Here is a 20,365-nt window from a genome sequence, read left to right as displayed (position 1 = left end):
CTAGCCTTGGCCACTCATAATAAGTGGCCGGTAATGCAAATGGATGTGAACTCAACATTTTTGAATGGTCATCTCAAGGAGGAGGTTTATGTGGTGCAACCACCTGGGTTTGAGATACCTAGATTAGAAAACAAAGTGTGTAGACTTTGGAAGGCCTATGGGAAAACATTGAGGGGAGGTGTTGAAAAAGCATTTGCTTATGCTCCATCTTCGTGTTGTCATGGGTGGTAATGGATGAAATCTATTTTAGTAGAAAAAAATTTGCTTGATGCTCCACCCTCGTGTTGTCACTATGGTAGGTGAAAGATGTGCTCTATTTTGTAAGGTGCCCTATATGAAGAGTAGCCGTTGTGAGTGACGGATCTGTTCTATTTTGTAAGGTGCCCTAGGTGCCATATATGAAGAGTAGCCGTTGTGAGTGACGGATCTATTCTATTTTGTAAGGTGCCCTCCTATATGAGGAGTAACTGGTTACTCCTTATATAGGGCACCTTACAAAATAGAGCACACTCACACCACTGACAACATTAACCGTCACAAAATAGAGCACACTCACACTAACAAGATTCTCTCTGTCACACACGCTCATAAATACATGAGGTGAGACTTTTGGTCGTTGAACCTTGATAGTAAAGAAATACCTTGATACTAACAAGATTCTCTCTGTCACACACGCTCATAAATACATGAGACTTTTGGTTGTTGAACCTTGATAATAAAGAAATCATTTGACAAATTCCATTTCATTTTGCAGGCATGTATAATGGCCATAAATATAAGCAAGGTTTCTTTCATAATATGGACTCGGGTCCAGACCTTAGAATGCCGCAACGCTTCGAGGCAGGAAGGCTTGCAGGGGAGGTTATTGAATCCTGGAAGCAGCAGGTGGACAAGTGCAGGGCTGCTGCAAGACACATACTGGAAAATCCACTATGGGCAAGCTTATCACAATGGCCTTCTTCTCGGTTGCAGCAACGTGGCACCATCATTGCCAGTGCAGGCAAGCAGCTGCATCATGCTTTGGATCTCACAAAGCTACTATCATTACAAATAAAAGGCAGCCAGGAAAGGCCTTTGTATGCCTGCTTGTCCAGCAGTAATATGAACCTTGGAAGGGAAGGCAAGCGCCTATTTGATGTTGCCCTCAGCAGTGAAGAAATTTCGCAGAAGCTGGATGGCATCCCTGTCTATGCTGTCTGCAACAATTCCAGCGAGTTTGTGCTTGTCTCTGACTCCAGCAACCAGAAATCCCTGGGAATCTTCTGCTTCCGACGCAGCGATGCCGAGGCCCTCCTTCAACAGGTGTTCTTTCTTAATCTAAAAACAACATAACATAACAGCTTAATAATTAATCGTTCCTTGGAGCTGCTTTGCTTGTCTTTTTAGAGTTCTTATGCCTCTCTTTACAATGTAAATTCTATGCGGTGCTTCTCTCTTTCTAGTGCAATTTTGAGGGTCTTATTATAGTTTTGTTATTTAGTTATAATGAGTTCGATGGGTAAAGGTTGGTGGGTATCGAACCCAGGTTCTTACATTGGGAGGCAAAACCCTTCATTACCAGGCTACATGCCCATGGTCGCATTTGAGGAATTTCAAACTCGTCCTGCTAAGAAATTTTGATTGCTTGCATGTTGCTTTGGCTGTATATATTGTTGAGAGAGAGAGAGAGAGAGAGAGAGAGAGAGAGAGAGAGAGAGAGTAATATTAATGTCTTTGAAAGATGTAGTGGGTCTATGAGACCAAAAAAGTTTTACAAATGAATCCATGAGAATGCTCATTCATGGAAAACTGAAATGGAAAGCTACCTATGCAATGATAACCATATGAGTACAAGTACATCACGATTAAAATGACATATAGTAGTAGGTAGAGGTCATCAACATGCATCCAAAATGTCCAAGATGGGTGAATCTAGGACCTCAAAGAGGCTTGCTATATCCACTGTCTTCCCAAGAGAGGGGAGGGAGGGTCAGGGGCATCCTTGTGTTTGTGTAGAATCTCGTTGCTGCATAGAGGTCCTTGCCTCGCCCAGAGGGCCATGGGCGATTGGCACTCTGCAACTGATGGGCTTTGTCCAGGGTGATTCTTGGGAGTCGTGATGGTGCGACTACTGGTTGCATATGTCGTTTGCTCCTCCTGGGAGGGTTTCAAGCTCGAGTGGCCCTTGAGGTCGATTCTTGGTGCTGCCCTTGTGTCACCCGGAAGAAGCTTGTGATGGGTGGTTTTGAGGTGACCTAGACGTGGGCTTGGCTCTCGTCGTAGGTTTCTCTGTCTGTAGGTCTCCATCAAGTAGAAAGAAAGAAAGAACGAACGATACCTTAATGTCTACAAAAGACCCGAGGGGCCTATGAGACCATGAGTGGTACAATGATACCATGGGTATATAGTGCCATGGAAAAACTAAAAAAACTGAAAACTGAAACCTGACTCTAAGGCCACCTGATGGCAGATTTTACTATGGTGAGGGCATGTCATGTTGCCGGAGAATATCATGGGTGTGTCTCTATGGTGGAGATCCTTGGTGCTCTGGGTTGGGGGCGCATCGCATGGAAGATGGTGTAGACCTGCCCACTTAGGACTCCTCTAGGATGCGAATGTGGCCCTTGTGTACGGCTGGTATGAGCTGATGTTGATGTGGCGCTGTCAGCGTGGGTGGTTGATGTGGATGCTTGTGCTATGAAGAAATTAGTGTTGGATCTTTGGGCAACGTCTCAATACTCCGTCCCTATGTCGTATGAGCTCTATCAAGTACATCGTCAGACATCTCTAGTCCTCATACTGCATCACCCGTGCTAGTGGCACGAACCCCTCTCGGAAGGGGCAGTGAAATCTCCCCTGTATCTCATAATATGCTGGACATCTGAACATATAGTGGGACTCGTCCTCTACCTCCCCTATGGTGCATACTTTGCTCCTCTAGTGGGATGTTCTCAGCTCTCCGAGTCTCTACTTGGAGGCAGAGGGAGGATACTTTATCACGTGCACCATTGTCCTAGGGTGCCACGTGGACATTTTTGCAACTTCTAGGATAGTAAGTTCCCTTTTTTGATGGGCCAAGAGCATGTTGTGTGCCCTATTCCAAGGGACAAGTTTCTGTGCACCATCTAGGTTTAGGGTCAATGTCAAGGTGGAAAGGTACGGTAAGTCACACATTCAGGTACGGGTTGAGATTTTGAGGTACTTTAAATACGTAAGGTCCGTAAAAACATAAAAAATATACTATATAGTGTAGATATATATATAGAAAAATGAATATAAAAACAATTTATTTTGAACATTCAACAACAACACAATTACCAAAATGAGAGCTCCATCTATCAACATGTTTCCTTCGCTACCATACTCTCAGCTCTAGCTTTGCAATGGCGGTGACTGTAGCGGCTGGTACCGCATCATCTCTCGCTGCAATGTCTGTATCAATGAGAGGAATGGCTATGTTCGCACTTTGCATAAGTCGACTAAAATCGGCGACGACGGTTAGCCTAGGGTTTTTTTTTGGCCCAAAATGTTGTTAAACTACCACGTACTTGCCAATGAGGTGATAGGTCAAGTGGTGAAGGTGTTTGTCTAGGACCATGTAACACGCGGAAGCTCTGGAGTCTTCTTTACAACCCTTGGCTATCTTCTTGAAAAGGTGAACATCACCAAAACAGTCCCAAACTATGACCCATCCCTTAAAGGAATGAATGAACAACACAATGAGCACCCTATGCCTTATATAGGCCTTTGAAGTTTGGACTTCTTGAAGAACTGGCCGACCAGCAGTCGGCCAGTAGTTTGGCTTTTAGTCAATAAAACGCAGCGCCTCTTGAACTGGTCCAGTCGTCTCTGTTTGGTCTAGCCGCCCACTTCTGTAAGCAGCCGACAGCACCATCTTCTCCAAGCCTTCCATCTCTTCCAAGTCCACACTGCCAATAGTACTCTGTGCTCCAAGTTCTAGTTCTTATACTTTTTTTCTGGCTGCCTCTTCTGGACCAGCATCTGAGAATGTCCATGTCATTTTATGCACATGGCATCCCCCTCTGCTGAACTTGATGACGGGATTCCAACCTGTTCTTGGATGACTATCATCATCTCATTCAAATCCCAGAGTCCCTTTGTCATCCATCCATCATGTCCTTCTCGTAGTCCCATACTGCCACATCTGCACATTGTGCTCAAATTCCTAGTTCTAGTCATCTTTTCCTGGTTGCCCCTTTTGGACTAGCTTTTGGACATGTCCATGGGCAAACTTGCACATGACATCCCCCTCTGCTAAACTTGATGACGGGATTCCAACTTGTTCTTGGATGACTGTCATCATCCCATTCTGTTCCCTGAGTCCCTCTGTCATCCATCCATCGCTGGCAACCCTTTTCTCTGAAACCCGGCCCGGTCTCCAAAACCACTCTGACTCTGAATAAAATCTATGCATCTGGTCCATTTAGTCCCCAATCCGTTCCTGCCCTGACTCTGAGCACTGTCTCGGTCTTAATTCCTGAGAAATGAGTTTGGCACTCACTCCACCCCTTGTAGGATCATCCTCCCTTGGGACCGTTGCCTGAAAACCTATCTGGCTCACAGGACAGCCATCCCCTCTGGCGTTGTGGAACACCACCAACAAACCTCTTGGGAGCTCTTCCCGATCTTGTGTTCCTTGACTTGGGCTTCGTACTCGTGCACTTTCTTGTACCTTGGACATGTACACCATCATATGGGACTGAATCAGGGTTCAGTCTTGCTGAGCCTGATGCTCTGATACCAATGTAACACGCGGAAGCTCTGGGAGTCTTCTTTCAGCCCTAAACACCACTTAGAACATGCTGATGCAAAAACGCAGACAGAAGGGAGAGTAGAGAGAGAGAGAGAGAGCTGGAAATTCAGTATATTCATATGGTACAAAAAGGTACCCTAAATCTACAGCCATGGGCTGCCTTCATGAAAAGGTGTAGTCACCCAAAACAGTCCTACACTAAGGACCCACTCCCTAGTGGAGTGAATGAACAATTCAATGAGCACATGCGCCTTTATATAGGCCACTTGGACCCCTTGGAGTGCTGGCCGACTGGTCATAAATCCACAAATATTGAAGTGCCTGCAGTCGCCTTCCTCTGGTGCAGTCGACTCTCCTCTGGTTCAGCTGACAGACCCTTCATGCAGCGGACAGCATCCTTTTCATGTCCTTCTCCTAGTCCCATACTGCCACATCTGCACATTGTGCTCAAATTCCTAGTTCTAGTCATCTTTTCATGGCTGCCCCTTCTCAATGGCCTCCCTGCATCGGGCTCTCCAAATGTGCCAAGCCGTCATGCTGCTGATCAACTCCCATCTGTGCCCGACCCCCTCCTGAGGGGCTGCCGAAGAGAAGTCTGGCGTCGGAACCACCGCCATCACCCTGTCAGAGACCTGGATGGTCGCACTGCCAGGGACGTCCTCATATCCAAGGGCCGGGCCGCTGTCCGTGGCCCAAGCCACCGCACCCCACGTCACCAGCATCTCACCTGGTGAGCCTGCAAAAACCATCCTGAGAGCGCGCTGCCAGACCTGCTGTGCCTGTGGGCAATCCCATAAGCAGTGCCGCTGCGACTCCTGTGCATGGCCGCACCGAGGGCAGGACGCTGGGTGACTGCCGAAAGCTAGCCAAGCCCCCACAGCCAGTCCTCTATGCGCTGTGAGCCTGAGAAACAGCGTCACCTTCCGGGGCCGGAAGCTGGCCCAAAGGCGCTGCCAGAAGTCCCTAAGAAAGGCAGGGGAGAGCCCCTGTCGCCGCCAATGCTCGGCCGCCGCCGGGGTGCTCGCTATCCTGTGTCTCTGAATCCGCTGCCCCAGCCTCGCTGTGTACTGAAAAAAGGGGATGCCTGGGCTGGTAGGGGCCAAGTAGGGATCTCGCCAAAACCACTCACCTGGATCCCACTGAAGGCGAATAAGAGGCTTGCTGTCCCAAGCCCATAATCTCCAAGAACAGTCCTCCCCTATCGAGGCCGGTGAGGGGTCTACATGCCACTGTCTCTGATGAAAGCCGACCACCCGCACCCTCTGAAGAATACATCCCTGGAGCCCATCCAAATCTAGTCGTGTCCTCTGAAGCTGGCCACCCTCTCCCACCTCGAAAGTGAGTGGGGCGACTCTCTCCGCTGTGCCGCAGACCGCTAGAAGGATCTCATGCCGAGTAAAGACACCCATCCACTGTGGAGGTGGAGGGTCTTGTACTGGGGTCCGCCACTCCCGGGGGATGGCCGCCTCAATGTCCTGTCTCATCAACTCTCTGCCCCTCATCCCACTGAGTCTCCTCTCCTGAGCCTCTAGAGGCAGCTGCTGAAAACCTATCCAGTCGTCTAGGGACTGGGCTGGGCCAGAGCTCAGCGGGCCCCACGACACGTGAGACCGCGATCCAACCATATGGCCACTGGGGAGACGAATCAAGGGGTTCCAGATCAAAGGCTGCCTCAGGCGCTCCTCATCGGTGCCCGGGGGAGTCTGGAAGAGTGACGGCCTCAGATGCGACCAGGCCCTCAGAAGGCTAGCTGCAAAACGCTCCTCGAAGCCAAGGCCCACTCCTCTGGATCGCTGCTCTGTAAAGATCCACCTGATGCTGGGGGTCCAGGGGCCGCTAAGAGAAGGGGTGCGGCTGAGCATCCTGGAAACAAGAAACTCCTTCCACGGCTCAGCGCCTGGGAGAGGAGGCCACGAACTACCAACTTGCCAAGCAATGCTCGGCTTTGGCAAATAGGATCAACAATGCCCAGGCCGCCTCTCTCCCTCGGCTGAGTGATCACCGTCCATGCCACCTTGGCCCTGGCGGGCCGCCCGTCGCCACCGGACCAAAGAAAGTTCCTGATGAGCCTCTGCACCTGGCCAATGCACGCCCGAGAGAAGGCCCAGCAAGAAGTGATGTACCACATAGTAGCAAGCAGAACCTGGTTGGCCACAACTACTCGGCCAGCCAGAGATAAACGAGCGGTACTCCAATACAGAAGCTTCTTCCGAATGCTCAGAAGAAGGGGGGCTATCTGCTGCTCCGGAGATATGTCAATGCCCACATAGCATCCCAAATAACGCACTGTAGTGCCGGGGGGCAGCCACTGAAAACCGTCAACTGGCCTCCAAGTCGGGGGGGGCATAGAGCTGACCCACAACCCACACGACTTGTGCCAGTTGATCAAAGCGCCCGAAGCTCTGCAAAACCTGTCCATGGCTAAGGCGAAGCGGCGGAGGTTCTCCTCACCTCCCTGAAGATAGACAGCAGTGTCATCCGCAAACTCCGAGTCTAGGAGCTCCTCCGAGGTGCGGATGGGAAGCTGGAGGCCCCGCAAACCTGTATCCTGTGCCGTCAAAAAAGTGCTCATGGCCTCCGCCACAAAAAGAAAAAGAAAGGGCGCCAAGGGGCACCCCTGCCGCACCGAGCGCGAGAGCTGGAACCTCTCTCCGCGCACGCCCTGTATCAGCACGTGGCTATGAGCCGATGTGTAGAGTGCAGAGACCCCACGGATCCACTGAGGGGGGAAGCCCATCCTCTCCATAGTGCCTTCCAAGAAGGCCCAGTCCACCCGATCATATGCCTTCTCGAAGTCGAGAAGGAGCACTGCCAGATCCTCCTGTCGAAATCTAGCCAGAGCCGTAGCCTCCCAGAAAGAGAAAATGTTATCCAGAATGCTCCTATCCTGGATGAAGCCTGTCTGCGTGGAGTGGATGATGTCCGGAAGGTGAGGCTGAAGCCGCCTGCTGATCGCCTTAGCTAGGACCTTGTAGGCCGTGCCTAGCAAGGTGATCGGTCTCCACTATCTAATCTCCAGTCTGTCTCCTCCCTCTTTGGGGATCAAGTGGATCAACCCCTCTGCCATGCTGTCCGGCATGACTCCTGACTCCATAATCTCCTGGAATGCCAATCTGAAGCCCCTATGTAAGAGGCCCGAGTACCTCTGGAAGAAAGCCACCGAAAGACCGTCCTCTCCTGGGCATTTGCCTCGAGGTAATGCCTGAAGAGCCTCCTCCAGTTCCGTATCCGAGAAGGGGGAGAGAAGGGAGTGCTGCAAATGGGCCGGCACAACCGGTCTCGTGAAGCTCCAGACTGCCTCCCGAGCCTCTCTCACCCTGTCATCTGCTGGCTCAGCAGAGAGAAGATCCCTGTAAAAATCTGTGGCTATAGCCCGAACCTTGGGGGGATCCACCACAACCTGGCCATCAGCCTGCCGAAGACGCCTGAGACCCTCTCGTCTGAAGCGAGGCCCAGTCGCCTCAAAGAAATCTCGAGTCACTCTGTCTCCAGCCTGTGTCCAAAAAGAAGCCCGAGCATGGAATCGGAACTCCACCCTCCTCTCCTCGATGGATCTGATCTCAGTGCGAGCTGACTCCATCTGCTCTGAGATCCAAGGGCTCGTAGGATCCCTCTCCTGGAGTCTCTGGAGGGACGCCAGACTCCTCCGTAGGCTCCTCTCCTGCTCTCTGAAGGCCTCCAGCCGGTCCAAGGCAGCCTGTCTGAGCATCTGGCTGATCTCCTGCAAGCCACTGGCAAGATCGCTGGCTGCCGATCCTCTCCTGAACTGCAGCTCCTGCCAGACCTGCTCAACTCTGATCGCAATCTCGGGCTCCTCTATGAGACAATCTGGAATCCGGACGCTCTGGCCCTGCTCTCCTCTCGTGGGGTCCTCGATCTGGAGAAACACTGGAAAGTGGTCTGAAAACGAGGAGCCTGCAAGTATGCCCACTGTGCCACCTCTATCACAGGCCCACTCATCAATGTAAAACCTGTCGATGCGGGAAAGGTTAACTCCTGTGGCCCGTCTATCCGAGCGCGAGAAAGATAGACTCCCCTGCAACCTGCCAAACTCCGGGAGAGTCCACGGATCCTGGCCTCTCACCTGTAGCACTAGTTCCTCCCAGGCAGCGAGCTCCGGCCCATGAATGGTCTCCTGGCTGCCCCCCATCCTGGCCTCTGCATCCTCCAGCATGTTGCAATCCCCTCCGAGGCACCAGTGGTCTGCCAAGGGGAGGGACTGCCTAATGGTGCTCCAGAACTCGGCTCTCCCGGTCGCCCCATTAGGGGCGTAGAAGTTGAGGAAGCCAATGCGGTCTTCCCCAACCCGAAGGATGATCCACTGCGCACGACCCTGGACCAGAATGCCAGAGTCCACAACCTCGGATAGAAGCTGCTCGCTGACTGAGATGCATACTCCACCCTGGTTCCCCTGGGAGCCATATGCCGGTGACCAAAAAGTGTGACTCCTGCCTGGCAAGATCTTCCCGCAGGTGCGGGTACGCCCGGCAGAAAGGTGGTGCTCCTGGATGAAAAGGATATCTATGGGTCCTCCAATGAGAGCCCTCTGGATCTCCTGGCGAAGTTTGCCCCGACCAATGTAGCAGCGATGTCCACCGAGACCCTGGATGTTCCATGAGAGGATCCTCATGGATGAGCTATGGCAAGTGAAGCAGCCTCCACTGGCTCACCCCTCTCAGCCGGCCCGGATGATCTGCCCTCCACTCTGTGAGTCTTGGGCGCCGGCTTGGAGGGAGAATAATCACTGTCTGTCCGGGTGCGGAGTCTCTCCAAAAAGAGGGTGACCTGTCTCTGTGTCCAGCCCCACTCCGCCTTCGCCCTGTCCAGGGCATAGGCGTGAGACCAATCCTCTGCATATATGTATCTAAAGGTAGGCTGCACCCTCGGGGCGGCATGGAGGAGAATCAGAAGCACCGCCTCAACTGAGGTGTGGACCGGATCCGCCCGCCAGTCTCCTATACCAAACAAGCTCATGCGGGCTGAGTGTAATCGGGTCTGCAATAGGTCCGTGAGCCCCAAGTCACTGAAGTGGTGAGAAAACTCCAGTATCTGATCACGCAAAACTTCCTCTACAGAGTTGCAATCCCATGCTGTGTCTGGGGCAACACTGAGAGGAAAGGAGAAAGCCACCATGCTGCTCACCACAGAGGGAGAACGAGAGGGATGGCACACCACGCAAACTCGCAAGGGCGCGACCAGTGTCTCGAACGGGCCAGCATCCAGCTGGAGGCACCTGAAAAAACCGTAATCCACTGGTAGCCCCATCACTCGCGGGGGCCCCCCAGGGGAGGCTGGAGAGAACTCTGTGGCGGGCGAAGCAAGGATCGCCATCTCCACCGGCCCGGAGTGGCGGTGGAACAGCCGCTGGACTGAGCTCTGGCCTACCCACCTGCGCTGCCCCGGGGCAGTGGGTGGTCTGGCGAAGTATCCTGGAGAGGCCGAGGGAGGGATGGGGGCTCGCGGCGAGGAGGGGGGAGAGCGAGGAGAGGATGGAGAGGCATCTGCCAGAGGATAGGTGTCAGGGGGGGCCGCCGGGGGAGGCGGGAGGGGGGGGGCTGGGGGGGGAGAGGGGAGGGTGGAAGGAGTGCTCTCCGGGTGAGGGGAAGGGGAGCCGGGGGTCGAAGAGTGCGGCCCGGGATCCTCAGGAATCTGCTCCAAGGAGGGGGCAGGGCCCCCCGCCGCGGGGGGAGGCGGGAGCGGGGTCTCCACGTGGGAGGCTCCACCAACGGCCTCAACGGGCACTGAGTTTGAATCCTCGTCCATCGGGGTGGGACCTACTGGCCGCCTATCCCTGACAGGAGCATAAGTGCGGGTAGGTGCCTGTACGCCAACCGGAGTCACCTGTCCGCCAGCCTGTGCTGCCTGCTGGCGTCTGCGACGGTCCTTGCGGGCCGGGCGTTTCCGCCGACGAACCTCCTGCCATCCGCCAGCCTCCTGGGACTGCGCGGCATCCTCCGCCGGGGCCTGCTCGTCAGATGATGGCGCCTGCTGTGGCGAGCCAGGGATGTCCGGTCTCTGAAGTGGATGGCCACCCCTCGGGTCTCCTGCAGGGGGTCCAGAGGCGGCATAGCGTGAAGGATGAGCCCCCTTGCGGGGACAGGCGCGTGCGAGATGGCCCATCTCCCGACATGTGTAACACTGGCCGGGGAGGCCCGAATACTCCACGCGCTGTATCATATGTCCTCCAGAAAGACAAGGGAGAAGGATCGTCTTCGGGAGGGACTCCGGTGACGGAACCACAACCCGAATGGCCGGGAGTCCTGCTGCCCGAGCAATCACTGAAGCCGCTGTCTGAGGCGTCTCCACCACCTACCCGAACGCCTTGCCAATGGATGACAAGAGGGGCAAGTACTCCCTACGGAGTCCAGGAAAGCAGATAGTGACGGGGAAACCTGTCGCGCCTGCTAGCGGGTCAGAAGCGGGGTCGAAACCATGAGTCCATCGCGCCAGGAACGCCCGGGATGAGCGGAGGGCAATGGGGCTCCGAGCCAGCACCATCTGAGCTGCCTGTGGGGACTCGAAATCCACCTGGTAGTAGCCACGTCCCAAAAAATCTACGCTGACGATCTTGGCGGGCACGCCAACAAGGCTGCCTTGCAGAAGGTCCCGAAGCTCTCTCCGCATCGGACGGCTACCCACTATCTTGCAGACCAAGGAGGAGGCCTCAAGAGCGGAAACTGTGGAAACAAACAACTGAAGATCTTCAGCTGTGAACTCCAGACGGAGACCGGAATCGGCAGGGTTAGTCGGAGCGGCTTCCATGGAGTCCTCCAGAGGGTAAAGGCCAGAAACCGGGGTCACCAACGGGAGGGACACAGCCCTGCGAGGAAAAAAGAGAGGCGGAGGGCTACAGGATAGCGGGGGCGGGGCGGGGGGGGGGGGGGGGGGAGCTGAGGCGGGGAGGAGTTAGCGGTGGGCGGAGGGGCGAGACGGAAGGGAGGAGAGAGAAGGCGGAGGGGGGAGAGGTGGCTAGGGAGAGAAGAGAGGCGGGGGAGAAGGAGGCGAAGGGGTTAGAGAGGCGGAGGAAAAGATGACGGGGGAAGGAAGCAAGCGGCGGGGGGAATGGCGGGGAAGGCAGCGTGGAAGGTGGCGAAGGAAGAGAAGGCGGGGGGAAAGAAGGCGGAAACGAGGAGGGAGGCGGGGGAGTGAAGGCGGGGGAGGACGCGAGGCAGAAGGCGGGGGAGAGATGGCGAAGAGGGGCGCAATGAAGGAGGCGGGGGAGAGGACGGAGGAGAAAGCGGTGGACTGGCGGGGGGGAGAGGGGGGCGCGATGGCGAGAAGCAGCGGGGGGGGGGAGAAGCGGAGCTCGCAGGCGAGGTCGTCAGTCGACGAGTTTTTCCCTTATAGCTTTTAATCTTCTGGCAAGTACTTTACTTAACCATGATATGCATGAACTGCCCAGAAAAATACAATTCCCATTGGTAGATTGCCGAGTGTCATAATCACCAGTCTAGTTTGAATCACTGTATGCATGGAGTTGCAGCTAAGGTGGGAATACAAGCGAGGCGTTCTGTTACAACCCTGTGTTTTTCTCTGGACAGTATGTAGGCGGGCACGAGGACATGGTGGACATTGTGAATGGCATTGGTTTGGAGTTGATAAGGAAACCCATGTGTGGACAACCCCAAGTGTGAAGGGGACAAAGAGTAAAGTTTAAAGGTTTTATAACCTTTCGTATAAAAAGATTTTAATTTATAAGGTTTTATAACCTTTGATGGTTCAAAAAAAATAATATTTTGGAGGATGCACTTTTTGCTATTGCTTTTAGTTTTTTTTAGTAGAAAAAGCGGAAGGTGGCACAAAGCTGCGTAGGAAGTGGATGACTGGACTGCGTTCGCTCTCTCCCCCTTGGAAGCAGGTGCTGGGCTGCAGGCGGTTGCAGGAAGCGCAGAACTGCAGGAGAACCAGAGGACAGAACAGGGCGTGAGAGGCTCTCTGGAAAGGGGCGGACTACTGGCGCACAGGGCTGAACTCATGCTGTCCACGCTTTTTGGAGAGAGGTCGGCTATAGCAGAATTGCAGGAGTACTTTCTCTTTGGAAGGGCTGGCGGGATCGCCTACAGGAATCACAGGACTCCATAGCACGCTTCTCGATTCCCTATCTCTGGTGGAAGGTGGCTGCAGGATTGCTCCATCTTTCTCTTTCTTCATTGTGGAAGGCGGCACATGATTGCTCCTTCTCTCTCTCTCTTTCTCTCTCTCTCTCAATTGGATACACGTGGGCTCTGGTTGCAGGTGGGCCAAGAGGATGAACAACACGTTTTTGGGTTCTCTCTCTCTCTCTCTCTCTCTCTCTCTCTCTCTCTCTCTGTGTGTGTGTCCTTCTTGGCACAGTTGCGTGGGTTGGACCAAGGCGGCCAAGGTTGGAGTCTGAAGCGTGTGCTTCCTCTCTCTGGGAAAAGCCAGCTGCAGTACACGCACAGCCTACAGGAGCTTTTGCTTGTCGTAAGGCAGGGCTTTAGGCGGCTCTAGGAAGTGTACAACCGTGTGGGTTTCTTTCTTTTATGGAAAAAGCACAGAGTGTTGCTGTGGAAAACAACCCTGGTTCTGGCACCGTGCTTGGATGGTGTATCTGTGGGTTTCTCATGGAAACAGGACATTGGTTTTCGAGAGGAAATAGGACTTTGGTTTCCAGGAAACAAGCCTATGCTTTATGGGATACAGGTCTTTGGTTTTTCAGGTGGAAATAGGTCTTTGGTTTCATGTGGAAACATGTCTTTGGATTCATGTGAACAGGTTGTAGGTTTCTTGAGGAGACAGGTTACATGCAAGCTGTGGTTATAGGGAAGGACATGTGGTTTGGTACAGCCCTACTGCTGTTTAGGAAAGGGGTTGAGAAATCCATGGTAGAGATGAAGAAGACCTTTGGAAAGTAGGGAGGTGTTGTACAGGTGTGCCTTCTCTATGGTATGCTGTGAGACAGGAGCACTGGAAGTATCGGGATGTGTGCTACTCATAGGATGAGAGACTGGGTAGTTGTGGCAACCCTGATCGTGGGGGAAAGCTTCTGAATGCAGGACTCATGTGAGAGAGTCTTTTGATGTGAACAATGGCCGGATTTGTTTGTGGATGCCGAGTGGATAAGAAGCCATGGCAAGGTCTTTGCAGGCTTCATGGATTCTACTGTGACGGCTGAGTTTCCAGCCTTATTGTAATCAAAGCTCTCATATAATCAATTAAAGAAATACCGCAAGGGGAGCCACTGCGTTTTGGGGCCAATCGGTGTCCGTGTACTGTTTGTAGGAGCACTCTATCTCCCCCTATTTGTTTTCCTTTTCCAGGTCCTCAAAGGTGTTGAAGTGTTTTGAGTGCGAGTGTTTGTTTTTCACCGCCCGTCAAGTTTCTGAAGGCCGGTTTCATGGTTCTGTTGCCGGGACATCGTCGACTTTCTCAAGGAGGCGAGCCCATGGTTGTTTCATGAGAGTCACATGAAAAGCTTCAAGTACAGGAGACGATGCAGGATTGTGTGTCTTTGCCTATATGAGGTGAAGAGGAAAGCTGAAGATGAAGCTCAAGAGAGAAGACACCAAGGACAGGAAGTTGTCTGTCAGCTAGGAACAAGAAGCAGTTGAAGTGTTATGGTGCAAGAGATGGGTTGAAGGCTATGGCTTGCGACACTTTGTCACCAGTGGTATCTGTTAGAAGTCATCTCCTATCTATATTTATACACCAGGGCCTCTGTTGTGGGTGTGCCCGCCCTGTATAAGGTGTTTTATCATTTTTCCTCACTCCCCGTATTTTTCCCTATTTTTTCCCATTTTTTCTAGTGGTGGGGAGGGATGCCAGAGGTTGGCAAGAGCACTCCAGGGCTGGCCGGCTGTCCCAACAGCAGTCCTGTGGCTGGCCGACTGCACATAGATGATGCGTAGGTTGCTGGACTGCTGGCCGACTACATTCACACAGTCGTGGACTTCTTTTGCTGGCCGACTGCATTTATGCAGTCGTGGACATCTACAGTGCTGGCCGACTGCTCTCCCAGGGGCATATAAATAGGCCCCTTGCCCCCACCACTTCCTCATTCAGTTTTCTCGGGCTTGTGTATAGAGAAGAGTTTACACACCTCTCTCTCTGTGTTTCTTGTGCTGTTTATTTTCTGCAGTCTACTTGCTCTTGTCTACCCAAGCTTGGTTATCATTTCCGCTGCATATTCTGACATGGTATCAGAGCCCTAGGCTCTAGACAGATCTTTGGAGTTTTTCTGAGCAAGAGGGGGAGCGTTAGGTTGCTGATTGGTGGATTGTTTTGGGCTGTACGGGAAGAGAAGGTGCAAGAGGAAGGTGGGCTAAGGTGCTGAACAGCCACTTGCAGGTTTTCAGATTTTTTTTCCCACCCACCCACCCTTTCAGGTTACTCTCCGCGATGGTAGATTTACTAGAGATGGCTGAGAAGCACGTGAAGATTCTGACTCTCCCCACGTTCCCAGTGGATCGTCAGTTGGACGGGTCCAATTACGGCATCTGGAAGGTCATGATGGAGTCGGTGCTGGAGTCATATGACCTTGCTGATTTTATCATCATCGGGGTTCCACGGCTGGAAGCTGAGGAAGGGGAGTTACTGTCGACGAGGAAGGACCGAGAGGCACAGGCACACATGTGGGATCATGTCAACGCCAGGGTCCGGTCGTTTATTTTCCTCAACTGCACACCACAAGTGATCAATCATGTGAAGCACATGACGCTGGCGAGAGGCATATGGGAACACTTGGCTTCTTTGTATAACAGGGTATCACCCATGAAACGGATCTCCTTGGAAGTGCAGATGCGGGTTTTAACCCTGCAAAGTCCTCGACGATGCGGGAACACATTAACAAGCTGCAGGCCCTTCAGCAGGAAGTCCTACAAGCTGGGAAAGAGATATCATCTGAAGACATGGCCATCACTTTGCTGTCCCACTTGCCTGGTCAGTATTCTGCTTTCTATTCCTCGTTGATTACGAGTGGTAGGCTTAGCACCATTACTTGGGAGGAGCTTGTGCCAATGGTCTTGGACCAGGAGAAACGTTTTACGAACCCTCCTCACAGCGGCAGTTCGGAGGCCTTAACTGGCCAACGGTCGAAAGGCCGGAATAACAACAAGGGCAAAGGGAAGGCTTCACCGGAGAAGTCTTCTGAGAAGAAGCCTGATTCAGAACGAGAGAAGCTGAAGGCCGAAAGATCTTGTAATGATTGTAGCGAGAAAGGCCACTACTGGAGGAAGTGCCCTAAGCGGACAAGGAAGAGTGCTGATTCCTCAGCCTCAGCTGCAAAGACTCCGGCATTTGTGCACTTAGAGATGGTGGACTCCGATGCTTCATCATCTTCGAGCGAGGAGGCAATTGGCTTCACTGCGAAGGATACCTGGGAATGGATTCTCGATAGTGGTGCTTCCAGGCACATGACTCCATCCCGTGACTTCTTTCTGGATCTGAAACGGCAGTCAGGTCGCATCTTTATTGGCGATAACTCCACTATTCCGATACATAGTGAGGGCCGGATGGAGATTATTCCCGACGACAAGGGGGGCAAGCATGCTTCCCGTGTTCTTTATGTCCCTGCTCTGGGTTTTTATCTTCTGTCAGTGCATGAGGTATGCAAGACTGGCTTTCGGGTGGAATTTGAGGAGCATTCAGTTGCTCTAAGGGACCGTGAGACTGGCCAGGTTGTTTGGGAAGGCAGTGTGGAGAATGGCATCTACAAGCTCTTTGCACTCTCCTCATTGACAGGTTCTCAGGTCGGAGATTTGTGGCACTTTCGTTTTGGCCACGTAGAGTAGAGCCCCCGCGACCACAGGAGGCTCCACGATCTGTTCGAGTACCTAGGTGGTTGTTAGACACCCTTTGGGAGTCGGGTGTCACGGAGCTACCCTCCGAGTGGACCACAGAGGACGGCCCTCGAAGATCACATCGAGTCCGAGATAAAAGCAACATAGCGGAGCTTCTTCAGGTGAACTATGCTTTGATGTCTCGTATCATGCGGGATAAAGAGCCCACTTCCGTAAAGGAAGCCCCTTCACAGGATACTTGGAGGAAAGCCATGCAGGTGGAACTTGATGCCATCGAGAAGAACAACACTTGGGAGTTGGTACCGAGGCCGTCGAAGCGGTCAGTCATTGGTGTCAAATGGGTCTTTAAGAAAGCCATGCAGGTGGAACTTGATGCCATCGAGAAGAACAACACTTGGGAGTTGGTACCGAGGCCGTCGAAGCGGTCAGTCATTGGTGTCAAATGGGTCTTTAAGACCAAATACGCGTCTGATGGGTCGGTGGACAAACACAAAGCCAGGCTTGTGGCTAAAGGTTATGCTCAACGGCCAGGCATCGACTACGAGGATACCTTTGCACCGACAGCGCGGATGTCCACGATTCGGACCGTTCTTGCCCTTGCTTCTTCTCAAAGGTGGCCCGTGTATCAAATGGATGTAAAGTCTGCGTTCCTTAATGGTGACCCGCAGGAGGAGGTGTACGTTGAGCAGCCTCCAGGCTTTATTGTTCCAGGATCTGAAGGGATGGTTTACAGGTTACGTAAGGCCTTGTATGGTCTTAAGCAGGCTCCCAGGGCGTGGAATCAGAAGATTGATTCCTTCTTTATTCGGACTGGATTTCAGAGATCGGTTGTAGATCCGAACCTGTATATCTTTCGGGAACGCGGCATGGTCACACTTATCATCCTTTATGTGGATGGTCTCATTCTCACCGGCGGTCATGTGGAGCACATTGGAGTGACGAAGGCTGCCTTGTCAAAGGAGTTTGAGATGACCGATTTAGGCTTACTCCACTTCTTCTTGGGATTGGAGATCTGGCAGACCCAGAGGGGGTTTTTCGTCTCTCAGCAGCGGTATGTTCATGAGTTGCTTGAGGCCTTTGGGATGGAGAACTGCAAGCCTATTACCTCGCCGATGGACCCGAACACAAAGTTAACCGTTACTGATCCTTGTGAGCCAGTTGATGCCTCGCAGTATCGGAAGTTGATTGGTTCATTGATCTGGTTGCTGAACACCAGATTGGACTTGAGCTTCTTCGTGGGGTGTTGAGCTCTTTTATGCAGACGCCATTGAAGTCTCATTGGGACGCAGGATTGCGGATCTTGCGGTATCTGTAGAGTACGAAGGATCTGGGACTCTTTTACACAGAAGGGAATGGAGTCAGGCGAGTGACTCAGATTGGGGAGGAGATCCAGACACGAGGAGATCTACTTCAGGATACAGTTTTACCCTCGGCTCAGGAGCAGTTTCTTGGAGCAGCAAGAGGCAGCCAAGTATTGCCCTTTCTTCGACAGAGGCAGAGTATCGGGTTGCTTGTGGTGCTGCAAGTGAGGTTGTATGGCTGGGCGAGATTGGGTTTCCACAGAGGGAGCCCACAGTCATCCAGTGCGATAACCAGAGTTGTATAGCTATTGCTCGGAACCCGGTTTTCCATGCCCGGACCAAGCATATAGAGATACAGTATCACTTTGTACGTGAGAAGATCTTGGCTGGTGACATCTTGCTACTTTATTGTTCGACGGAGGACAATGCGGCGGACCTCTTCACGAAGTCTCTACCTCAGGCTACGCTCAGGCGGCACTCCAGCTCCCTTGGGTTGGTTTCATAGCCAGGAGCTGAGAGGGGGTGTTAGAAGTCATCTCCTGTCTATATTTATACACCAGGGCCTCTGTTGTGGGTGTGCCCGCCCTGTTAAGGTGTTTTATCATTTTTCCTCACTCCCCGTATTTTTTCCTATTTTTTTCCATTTTTTCTAGTGGTGGGGAGGGATGCCAGAGGTTGGCAGGAGCACTCCAGGGCTGGCTGACTGTCCCAACAGCAGTCCTGTGGCTGGCCGACTGCACACAGATGATGCGTAGGTTGCTGGACTGCTGGCCGACTACATTCACACAGTCGTGGACTTCTTTTGCTGGCCGACTGCATTTATGCAGTCGTGGACATCTACAGTGCTGGCCGACTGCTCTCCCAGGGGCATATAAATATCCCCCTTGCCCCCACCACTTCCTCATTCAGTTTTCTCGGGATCTTGTGTATAGAGAAGAGTTTACACACCTATCTCTCTGTGTTTCTTGTGCTGTTTATTTTTTGCAGTCTACTTGCTCTTGTCTACCCAAGTTTGGTTATCATTTCCGCTGCATATTCTGACAGTATCTTCACGGAGGCTTCATGGGTTCAGAAGGCAGCTTCTTTCTATGTTTAGTAGTGGTGGTCTACTATGCCTCATCGGGGACTTGTGCTTACCACTTGGGTGGAGTGCAAGCAGGTTTTGGGTGCCTGTGGATGTATTAGATGAGGCTTAGACGGAAGTGGAGGAACTTGATGAGGTTCTTATTTCCGAGCAGATATTGGCACACAAGGAAAGAAAGGTACAAGGTAAAGTTTCCTGTCGCTATCTTGTGAAGTTCAAGAACTTTTCATCGATGGAGGAGGGTGACTTAGCAGATTCACCTAAGGTATTGCAGCTTTATTTTGATGCCTTTGAGTTGGAGCCGACTCTTGCTACGGCTCATTCAGGTTCAGCAGAGTTGGGGTCTGGAGCATCGCCTGATATGCTCAAGAGGTGGGTAGCACCCTCGCCCCCTTGTTATAGACAGGCTCAATTTTCATCTAGGAGTTGCCATTCCAAAGGAGACCAACTCCACAAATAGCATCAACTCAATATCCAATTGACCGATCCTATGGTCAAGAACAGCTAGAACCATATAACAAAGATCAATGTCCCAATCTTCCTCACTCATACCTTAGTTCCAAAGGCAAAAACCATCTCTGTTACCCATAGATGTACACAGAGTTATCCAGAGTTGCAGTTATAGTTCATGGTGCGGCCGACTGTGAACCATACCCAACTTTTCCATCTCATGTGACTAGTACACAATATCATAGAAGTCCCATAAGCAGATGTACTGTCAACCTCAATACCTTCGGGTGAATACAAAGATGTACCAAGCGTGGTTTGGTTGAGCTCAAAGTCTGCAGCAACCTGAGCTAACACTTTGAGACTCTATGAAGGGCATAAGTCTTGCGAGCAGTCCTAGAGTTGGTTTGGTTCATGGATATATGGGTCGAACTCTGTTTGTGCATGTATGCATACACTTCTTGAGATCTTATTGTATTCTGGTGCCATTGGATCTTGGTACCCTTGAGAATACATTGGGTAATACTCTGGATTGTGTCGTGTGATGCATGTATATTGGTATGATACATCAAGTACTTTATTATGTTCATGGATGCACCACTTGGTGTGGCTCCTGCGGGATGGCCATGAGACATATGTGGGAAGTACTTAGTGGATGTATTGTTTGGATGCATTGAGTGCTTTCATATGCTCATGTTGTACCATCAGTTGTGGGTCCTGCGGGATGCCCATGGGCGTAAGGCTTCTGAGCAGCCCTGAGACTGTTATTTTGGAGTAGGTAGAGCATCTTGAGGAGCATATTGTTTGCGAATGCATATATGTGTCATGCATATGTTTGTCATATGTAGAATGATGCATGATTTTGTTTTTGGCTAACACAGGTTACGTGTTTCCACTTGGTTTTAGACTTTTGCTGCAAGCTCTGAAGAAACAAGCAAGAGTTGTTTGTCACTTTGACGTGACGGTGTGGCCATATTGTGTAGGATGATTGTTTCATCACCCAGATACACTTGAGGGCCAT

The 20,365-nt window shown here is 52.0% G+C and overlaps 1 protein-coding gene across 7 annotated transcripts in view; it reads left to right on the top strand.

Annotated features, from left to right (window-relative positions):
* Positions 1–453: 453 nt before the first annotated feature.
* The window catches only part of LOC147632116 (protein TIC 22, chloroplastic-like), a 43,369-nt gene continuing 23,457 nt past the window's right edge, over positions 454–20,365 (top strand). For 5 of the 7 annotated variants that reach the window (XM_086808742.1, XM_086808741.1, XM_086808740.1 and 2 more), the window contains exons 1-2: positions 454–600; positions 755–1,302. In XM_086808742.1, the coding sequence (XP_086664868.1) occupies positions 757–1,302 (546 nt within the window). In that variant the 5' untranslated portion in view covers positions 454–600; positions 755–756. Of the gene's footprint in view, positions 601–685; positions 1,303–20,365 lie in introns of those variants that run through there. The other 2 variants (XM_086808743.1, XM_086808738.1) reach the window with 2 other exon arrangements.

The sequence above is a fragment of the Cibotium barometz genome, chromosome 14 (genome assembly GCF_041138505.1).
Source record: "Cibotium barometz isolate CiBa-2024 chromosome 14, ASM4113850v1, whole genome shotgun sequence".
NCBI lineage: Eukaryota > Viridiplantae > Streptophyta > Polypodiopsida > Cyatheales > Cibotiaceae > Cibotium > Cibotium barometz.
Note: the sequence above shows the minus strand (reverse complement) of the source record. Positions and strands in the feature narration are given on the sequence as shown.